General features: G+C 43.7%; 1 protein-coding gene and 2 non-coding genes across 3 annotated transcripts; 2 read left to right on the top strand and 1 right to left on the bottom strand.

Moving 5' to 3' along the window:
- Positions 1 to 130: 130 nt before the first annotated feature.
- Trnav-cac (transfer RNA valine (anticodon CAC)) lies at positions 131 to 203 on the bottom strand. Its single transcript has one exon. It is a non-coding gene; the product is annotated as a tRNA-Val (tRNA).
- Positions 204 to 442: 239 nt separating this feature from the next.
- On the top strand, positions 443 to 515 carry Trnav-cac (transfer RNA valine (anticodon CAC)). The gene has a single exon. It is a non-coding gene; the product is annotated as a tRNA-Val (tRNA).
- Positions 516 to 2,414: 1,899 nt separating this feature from the next.
- Positions 2,415 to 8,811, top strand: LOC126988923 (leukocyte elastase inhibitor-like). Its single transcript, XM_050847350.1, has 3 exons — positions 2,415 to 2,807; positions 7,028 to 7,136; positions 7,256 to 8,811. Exons 2-3 carry the CDS (start codon positions 7,029 to 7,031, stop codon positions 8,384 to 8,386), a joined length of 1,239 nt encoding a protein of 412 aa, XP_050703307.1. The 5' UTR covers positions 2,415 to 2,807; position 7,028; the 3' UTR covers positions 8,387 to 8,811.
- The last annotated feature ends 1,182 nt before the right edge of the window (positions 8,812 to 9,993 follow it).

Genomic DNA, 9,993 nt, shown 5'->3' with positions numbered 1-9,993 from the left:
TAGTGTAAGCTAAACCAAGGCTGGCGATAAATCAAAACGTACAGCGCAACCAACTCCATCAACCACGTCCCCGGTGTACACACGCGACCACTTATTTTCGGAGTCACCAAATATAAAATTTACAAATAACTGTTTTCGCCCGGGATCGAACCGGGGACCTTGCGCGTGTGAGGCGCACGTGATAACCACTACACTACGAAAACGTAGAAATCACATGGAAGACATTATGCATTATGTTTGATTTCAAGTAATTTCATGAAATGTGTGTGTGTGTGTGTGTGTGTGTGTGTGTGTGTGTGTGTGTGTGTGTGTGTGCAGTATGAAGATCCATACAACAAAAGGCGAGGTTCATAAATCAATTTTGGTCAGAGAAGCTTGTGTTTTGATTTAATTTCATGAAATAACTTGAAATTAAATATAATGTCTTCATTTGACCTCCTACGTTTTCGTAGTGTAGTGGTTATCACGTGCGCCTCACACGCGCAAGGTCCCCGGTTCGATCCCGGGCGAAAACATTTATTTAAAATTCTGTATTTGGTATCTCCAAAAATAAGTGGCCGCGTGTGTACACCGGGGACGTGGCTGATGGAGCTGGTTGCGCTGTACGTTTTGATTTGTCGCCAGCCTTGGTCTGGCTCACACTACCTATCGTATTACAGCTTATTTCATCAAAACATCTTAGTGTTTGTAAGTTTATTTGATTGCAACAAGGAAAAAAAAGACAAAAGAAGGCTGATTCATAGTTTACCAGCGCAAGGGATGAAAGAATAAAGATAAACTGTTTAGCTCTTCCATCAAGAACTTAGAAAGCGATGAGGCTGGATGGAAACTCGTGGGAAGTGAGGCAGCACGAGGGTTCACGGCATGCTGTTGGCAAATTCAAAGGAGCATTTAGCATAAAAATAGCAATCAAAACTTTAAACTAGCAAGAAAAGCAACGAATCCGTGAACTTCAAGGAGTAGAAGACAATAAGCGGAGGGGAGTCGACGACAGTTCTCTGTGAATGGAGTCCCTCACAGATGATGCAAAATCCATTCAGTAAAGTTTCTAAAGATGGAAGATGCTCGATAGTTGAATGGCCACTACAGCGTTGCTTTTTTCCCTCTTATCTAATTGCCGTACAATAAGATTCATGCGCCAGGAGGTGGTTGTTTCATATCAACAAAAACCGGTTTTCATACTTCGTTTCTTGCCCTTCAGAACAGTGTCTTTTAACATGTAAATATTATGTAACAGATTGAAAACAAACACTTGGTGATATGGTAATATAATGAGTGGTCTGAAGATTTTTATTGTTAATACGTATTCGAAATTCACGAGCTATTGAGAGAGAGAGAGAGAGAGAGAGAGAGAGAGAGAGAGAGAGAGAGAGACGCATCCATACGCACTTGAGTAGCCTGAGTAAACATTAGCAGGTGGTCGCTATAGTCTGTTCGGAGCATGAAGGCGGTTCAAGGCGTGGCAGATTCCAGAATTCCCATGAGTGCAGCGCTGCCAGTTCGACCGCCTATTATCAGCTTAGCACTCTCTCCCGGCCTATCCACCCACAACCCACCTGTTTATCTCTCTCTCTCTCCCTCTCTCTCCCTCTCTACCCGGGGGAGGGACCTAGGGGGACACACCGACCACCACCACCACTACCAACACCACAACGTGGCAACTTGGGAAAAAATCGCTGCCACATGTCATAGAATTTATACAAATCCTTGTTATAATCCTAAACACCGACACTCATTGTACTATGTACTACCTTCCTTTACTATATACAGAATATATAAAATATCGCTTTCAAATAGCACATGGATGGGAAATAAGAGAGAGACGCATGTGCGAAAGCTGATTTGGCAGAATGGGTAGAGGTAAACGACGATACCAGCTCCACCCTGAACCGACTTCTTGCTCTGAACAGACTATAGTGGTAAAGTCCCAGGGAAACACGATCCACACACACCAACAAACAGCATCCCATGAGGTGCGTCGCGGGGTTCAGGCGGCATGGATCAAACACCGGAGGAAATGTAAATGGACGGGAACAAGGAGGAGGAGGGGGGTGAAGGAGAGAGTGGAAGAGGGAAGAATTAAAGAACGAAGTAGAGTAAAGAGAGAAGAGGCAGCGAGACGGAAAGGGAAGGAGGGGGGTGAGGGGTGAGGTGGAGAGAAAGAGAGAAAGGGAGGGAGGAGGAGGAGCATGACGTCACTCTCCGGCGGGTTTTTCCAGCCACACAGAGGCGATCACAATCAGGCCTCTTGGTTGCCATTGCGCCGGTGTTCTTACCTTTATACGTCATGATGTTGCGGGAACCCAGGTGAGGCATCGACAGGTGACAATACAAAGAAGCATTATGCAAGTCCCTGATCACACACACGGGAGACAGGTGCGATGCGGGTCAGTTGCCAAGTATCAGCAAGGAACGCGTCACAACTTTTACCCCAAGTCAGGGCGGGCACTTCCCGTCAGTCGCCAACAGGCAACTCAGGAGTTTCCAGGGGCAGGGCCTCCACTTCCTCCTAGTGACGTGCACCAGATTGAGATTTAAAGGCGTGTTGAGGCGTGTAGCGGCAGTATTGCTCAGAACACCGCAGTGGTAACTGAACACCCTCATCTTGCACGCGGCGAGGCCAACAACGTGTGAGTCCTTGTCTGCTTTGGTCGCAGCTTCCACTCCTGCACCGTGATCTACCAGTGGCGCCGTGGTGCTGCAGGATTCTGTCGCCTCAGAGCATTTCGGCCACTCACGGGGTTGAGGCATTGGTCAGTGGCGTCGGTGATCGCTTGTCTGTCAACACTCGACTTGAACGCCATCAGGTTGGTCTATAGATGATTGTTTACCGGTCGTTATTAATCTGTTTATTTATTATAGCGGCCAGTTGTGATTGGTTTTGTTAATTTACTACAATTTACTGTTACATTTACTTCAATCCTCAATCTTGGATATTAATCTCCCCGTCTGAGGCTGCTTGTTCAAGGCCGTAGAGACAGGTCCTCTCACCAATAGCCACCCACTGACACCCAACATTTTACCTACAATCACTTGCATACAGCTCAGACACTTTGTATAGCTCGGTATATTTTTCAAGGGTAAACTAAATCAATAACGCTGCCACACCGGGACGCATGAGCCATGGGGTGATAAGAAAACGAGGGCATTGCGACTCGTCACTCGAGAAATTGGCAGTAGACGAAGTGGCGATGAAAAGTCTTGGGGATAAACACACATGAATGGTGGAAGCCTCGCGCTGGGGAAGAAGGGTACGTTTGCCAATCTGTACGCACCAATCCAAATAGAACTCATATCGGATAAAAAAAAAAAGAGGTCTGGAAAAATTAGTTTAGAATGCGAATTAACTATTGCCTGTAAAGCTTGATAAACACTTCATTTTGAGAACGGTTCTTTTTTTATACTTTAGCGAATATTTTTTTATTAGAGTACAAATTGGACAGATGCGTACAAACTGGCGAACATACCCAAACACACATAACGCCTCACCCACACAAGACCTTCAGGAGTGTTCTTTAGAAGAGTACAAATTGGAAGGGTGCGTACATACTGGCGAACACACCCAAACAAACATAACCTACAAACGCACACAAGACCTTCAGTAATATTTTTTAGAAGAGTGCCAATTGGAAGGGCGCGTACAAACTGGCGAATATACCCAAATACAAATAGCTTTCACACACACAAGACCTTCACTGGTAAGCCTTATCTCGGCGTTAGGTATGTCGAGGGGCCATGGGGAGCTTCCGTCCGATAACGCTTCCTAAAAATAACTCGTTGGTTTATGTGTGCTTTTCACAATCCTCTCGACTCTCCTTTTTATCTTACATCTTCAGTAAGGTTCCTTTTGTTATTTTTATGTCCAGTGCATCAAACAATATATATAGAAGTTTTTTTTTTTCGCGAGGTATTCCAATATATTTAGAAGTTTATTTTTTCAAGAGGTATTCCAATATATATAGAAGTTTTTTTTTTGTGAGGTATTCCAATATATTTAGAAGTTTATTTTTTCAAGAGGTATTCCAATATATATAGAAGTATTTTTTTCGTGAGGTATTCCAATATATTAAGAAGTTTATTTTTTCACGAGGTATTCCAATATATATAGAAGTGTTTTTTTTTTCGTGAGGTATTCCAATATATTTAGAATTTTTTTTTTCACGAGGTATTCCAATATATTTAGAAGTTTTTTTTTTCACGAGGTATTCCAATATATTTAGAAGTTTATTTTTTCACGAGGTATTCCAATATATTTAGAAGTTTATTTTTTCACGAGGTATTCCAATATATTTAGAAGTTTATTTTTTCACGAGGTATTCCAATATATATAGAAGTTTATTTTTTTCGCGAGGTATTCCAATATATTTAGAAGTTTATTTTTTCACGAGGTATTCCATTATGTATAGAAGTTTATTTTTTCACGAGGTATTCCAATATATTTAGAAGTTTATTTTTTCACGAGGTATTCCATTATATTTAGAAGTTTATTTTTTCGCGAGGTATTCCAATATATTTAGAAGTTTATTTTTTCACGAGGTATTCCAATATATTTAGAAGTTTATTTTTTCACGAGGTATTCCAATATATTTAGAAGTTTATTTTTTCACGAGGTATTCCAATATATTTAGAAGTTTATTTTTTCACGAGGTATTCCAATATATTTAGAAGTTTATTTTTTCACGAGGTATTCCAATATATTTAGAAGTTTATTTTTTCACGAGGTATTCCAATATATTTAGAAGTTTATTTTTTCGCGAGGTATTCCAATATATTTAGAAGTTTATTTTTTCACGAGGTATTCCAATATATACAGAAGTTTTTTTTGGCGAGGTGGTCTTCACCGTTTACGATTTTGTGTCTTGCGAAAAACGAGCTTTAATGTATTAGCTAACTTGTATGATTCACGGTGTAGTTTATAGAGAAGCTTCGGGGTCTTCATGGAACGATAAAGAAAGGTACAAACTGTTAATTGATACCCCGAACATACCGATCTCTAATGCATGTGTGAAGCGATACCATTAAAAAAAGGGGGAAACTAAAAAAGATAGAGGGAAGATAACTTAAAATATAAATGACAACACAATAGAATGACCAATACACTTCAACCTTTATAGGAATGTTTCAAATTATCTCAACACACACGGAGAAATCACGTTAAACAGAGAGAGAGAGAGAGAGAGAGAGAGAGAGAGAGAGAGAGAGAGAGAGAGAGTGTACATGAATAAAATATCTGTGCAACGCAAGGGTGGAGAAAGAGAAAACAATATTGCGTATAGCGGAAAGAGGGAAGAGCAGTGCTTTTGCGACGGAACAATGGAAGGACATGAGCAGCGGTGCGTGATTTTTTTTTGTCATGTTTTATTTGTCAACGTTAGCAAATTAGCTCGACTGGTCTCGCCTCTTGGTCATCGGTCAGTCATCACGCGCAGGACACTCAGGTCGGTATCAACGTTGCCAGATTGTCGTACTCAGCCTCCCATGTTTGCTGATTTCCGACCCCAAAACTGCCTCCTCGAACCCAGTAACTGCCTTCATATATAGTTATCGTTAAAATGGTTAATAATTTGGTGTTTTTTGGATATAGCCATGGCTCAGACGCCGGTAAATACGAGTCTGTGAGTACGATAATCTGGAAACGGTGGTCGGTATCAACGTTGCCAGATTGTCGTACTCAGCTTCCCATGTTTGCCGATTTCCGACCCCAAAACTGCCTTCATATATAGTTATCGTTAAAATGGTTAATAATTGGTGTTTTTTGGATATAGCTATGGCTCAGACACCGGTAAATACGAGGCTCTGAGTACGACAATCTGACAACAGTGGTCGGTATCAATGTGCCAGATTGTCGTACTCAGCCTCCCATGTTTGCCGATTTCCGACCCCAAAACTGCCTTCATATATAGTTACGTTAAAATGGTTAATAATTGGTGTTTTTTGGATATAGCTATGGCTCAGACACCGGTAAATACGAGGCTCTGAGTACGACAATCTGGCAACGGTGGTCGGTATGCTCGGACGCTTCAACCTCTCACGTTAACTATTTCCAAAGGCCAAAAAGGAGGTTAATCGGGTTCTAATGAGGGTTTGCTCCACGTTCATGGCACACAAGAAGGGTCAGACTATCACCAGGGTCATAAAACTATCCCTGGTAAAGACTAAACTCCTATGAACATCTTGTCGACTGTGTGTCCAAGGGCGCCGAAATGTTTAAGAATATGACACTTAAAACCGTATTTACATTTTCTTCTCCCTTCTCTTTTATTTTCTTATTTATTTTTCTTTTCCTGAATATCACTTCATTCATGCCGGAACTCAGGGTAAAAAAAAAAAGCCTGTGAAAACAACAGAACGGAGCGGCTTCAAGAGAGGTTACGTTTTGTATTATAGAGATGGCAGCGATTCACCTTCGTCATCGTTTGGTCACAGGAAGCGAACTCAAACTTTTCTGTCCTCTTATAAGTAGGACGCTGATAAGTTCGTAGTACCTAAATCCGATTAGTAAATCCGTACCTTAGCGGATCCTTCAAATGTAGGCAAACTTGATTCCCAGTTCGACATTATAGGAAATTTGCGCCTCAAAGATTATTCGAACGTATTCAAATTAGTTTGAGTTTATTGAAAATTCATCTACTTAAAAAAAAATCAAACGTACTTGATTTCCCTTCGACTTTCCGGGAGATTCGTACTTATGAATGTAGATTCTGGTTCAGCTTCACGGGTTCTTATCCGCGCGACATAGATCATTCTTTCGAATATAATTCACATTCCAACTCCGTACTTCTGTATAGACCATTAGTTTTTGGTTTTGTCAGTTATTTTTGATGGCATGTAGTAAATTAATCTAAGGCAGTTTCATTATTATTATTATTATTATTATTATTATTATTATTATTATTATTATTATTATCACAACTATATCATGAATTTCAACAAAAAGTCTATTGATTCTTCAGACACTAACATGAAGCAGCATTTTCTGTCCGTTGACTGCGAGTGTCCACGAGGCTAACCGAGTGTTGTTCCACAGGATGCGAGTTCTGGTGCTGCTGGCGGCGGCTACGGCCTGTATGGGGATGCCGGGCTTCTCGGACGTGCGGGGCGGGGGCCAGACCCTGCTGGGGGACATCGTCCAGGAGGTCAGTAAAATGTTAAGTTGTGACACTGTACACTTAGACAAGAGCATTATACATTCTGACACACTAATTCACCCCCTGAGCATCATGACGGCTGGTCTGAACATGTCTGTGTCTTGCAGTTCGGTCTGGACGTTTCTGTTGAGCTGCAACGGGGCGGCACGATGGCCATCTCGCCTCTCAGCATCAGCTCCCTCCTCTCCGTGCTGATGATGGGCACCGAGGGCCGGTCTAACCTTGAGCTACGTCGCGCCCTACGCATCCCTGACAACATGAGTGAGGAGGATGTTCACCAGGCCTTCAAGGGGCTGATGGAGACACTTACTAGGACTGGCCCAGACGTCACCCTCAATGTCGCCAACGGCCTCTTCCTACAGACAGGGTCAGGCATTATCAACGAGTACACGCAGAAGGCCCGCACCCACTACAAAAGTGTGGTGCACGCGCTCAACTTCCGAAACAACTCCGGCCAGGCAACCCACGACATCAACCAGTGGGTGAAGCAGTCCACCAACGGCATGATTCCAGAGCTCTACACGCAGCCCCTCAGCCCTGACACAACCTTCGTGGCTGTCAACACTGTCTTCTTCAATGGCAAGTGGCACACGCCCTTCCTCCCGATCTACACCACCGAGCAGGAATTTGACACGGGCAACGGCATGATCAAGGTGCCCATGATGAGTGGCACGGTGCCCGTCGACTACATCGTCATCCCTGAACTAGACGCCCACATGGCCGCCTTCCCCTACAAGGGAGGCCGCCAGTCTATGTTCATCATCCTGCCCAAGGGCCCTGTCACGTCCGACCTGGAGCCGCTGGAGCAAGAGCTATCCGCCGAGAGGATCAACGGACTCATCAGAAACATGACCACGGTGGAGATGCGGGTGTGGGTGCCAAGGATGCGCCTCAGCTTCAAGTCACAACTGAAGAACACCCTCATCAACCTGAGGGTACGCTCCATCTTTGACCAAAGCACAGCAAACTTCACCCGGCTGTCCAGGGAGCCCGTGTTCGTGGACAGCATTGTGCACGAAACCGTCATCGAGATCACCGAGGAGGGCACAAAGGCTGCCGCCGCCACCGGCTCAGACCTCAACAGGATGGGTTCCTCGAGAATCTTCGTCGTCAACCGGCCGGCGATCATATTCATCCGCGACATGGAGTCCGGAATGCCGCTCTTCTGGGCCAAGCTGGTGAAGCCCGAGCCCATCAGGACTGCTGCCGACGCGACGGCCTCCAGCACTCCTTTCTAGTCCCGAACACCGTAACGCCTTCCATATCTTCCTTCCAGTCCTGAGCCCCATGACACCTTCCATGACTCCTTCCCATCCTTGACACCATGAGTGAAGAGAGAGTCCCGCGTGTGAGCCCTGCGAGCGGGGCGTGTGAAAGGCCGAGTGGTTGTGGACCTATCTAGTGTGCCAGTCTGTCTATATGTTCGATAATCTATATGTGTGTCTGTTATCTGCCTGTTGTCTGTCTGTATTTGTCTCCGTGTTTGCAATGTATGAAAGTGTCTGTATATCGATCTGCTCGTGGGTCATTATGTATGTCTATTGGCCAGTCTGTTTGTCGGTGTCTCTCTCGCTCTCGGACATTACCACTCTATAGTAAATTGTGATGAACTTGTATATTTATTATAGCTATTTAAAAGATTATAAAATTACTATCAATCGAATCCTGGCTTTATTACTGATCAATCGAGTATTTTCGTTTTTTTTTTTCTTCACATCCGTTCCTCTACTGATCTAACCATACAGGTTGTTTAACGGCCAGGCAGCGTTTTTTCCCTAAACACTCTCTCTCGTGAGCCTCACACGTTGGCGAGCTAAGGATGGAGGGGACGGATTGATAATTTTCAGCTGGTCACAAATACTATACAGCGACTACAAGCGTACTTATAGCTGTTCAGAGAGATTAAATTGTGCTTGTTTCTTCCCCATGCATAGCGAAGAATTACCCCCCACCCCCACCCCCCCTCCGCCCTACACACCATATAATCTAAACCAGTGACTCCCAAACTTTTTTACATGATGCCCCCTATTGATTTATAAGAAATCCTCACGCCCCCTATCCTTTGCTTATATTATATTATATTATATATATATATATATATATATATATATATATATATATATATATATATATATATATATATATATATATATATATATATATATATATATATATATATATATATATATATATATATATTGAAACTCACGTGAGGATGATTCAAACAGTGTTACTCCTTCATGTGTGTGTCTGTGTCTGTCTGTGTCTGTGTCTGTGTCTGTCTGTGTGTGTGTGTGTGTGTGTGTGTAATTCACCTCTTGGTGTGCTGCGGGTCTCTCAAGAGACAGCCAGCCGTTCCCCTACGGAAGAGCACAGAGCTCGTAGTACCGATCTTTGGGTAGGACCCGAGACCACTCACACACAACACACCGCGACATCGAGGTCACAACTCCTTGCCTTACGTCGCGTACCTACTCACTGCTACGTGAACAGGGGCTACGCGTGAAAGAAGATAAACCTAACTGATCTTCACCCGGCCGGGGGAATCGAATCCCGGTCCTTCTGGTTGTGAGGCAAACGCTCTATCCACTGAGCTACCGGGCCGGGTGTGTGTGTGTGTGTGTGTGTGTGCGCGCGCAAAACTGCAATTTTTGGCAGACGGAATCACGCACGCCCTGTATCCAGCTCACGCTCCCAAGGGGGTCGCGCTCCCCAGTTTGGGAACCACTGATCTAAACGGTACACAATTAAATAACCTCCAGACTAAGTTACTAAAACCACGTATCATTGCAAGGGTCACAAAAGAACTCTGCCATTCACTAAAAAAAAAAAAAAAAGCTATAAG

This window comes from Eriocheir sinensis, unplaced genomic scaffold (genome assembly GCF_024679095.1).
Source record: "Eriocheir sinensis breed Jianghai 21 unplaced genomic scaffold, ASM2467909v1 Scaffold1008, whole genome shotgun sequence".
In the NCBI taxonomy this organism is placed as follows: domain Eukaryota; kingdom Metazoa; phylum Arthropoda; class Malacostraca; order Decapoda; family Varunidae; genus Eriocheir; species Eriocheir sinensis.
Note: the sequence above shows the minus strand (reverse complement) of the source record. Positions and strands in the feature narration are given on the sequence as shown.

Excerpts from the sequence above, each read along its gene's own strand:
- LOC126988923 (XM_050847350.1), top strand. The coding sequence starts at position 7,029 with ATGCGAGTTCTGGTGCTGCTGGCGGCGGCTACGGCCTGTATGGGGATG. Across the intron at positions 7,137-7,255 it reads TGGGGGACATCGTCCAGGAG|TTCGGTCTGGACGTTTCTGT; the intron begins GTCAGTAAAATG and ends TGTGTCTTGCAG.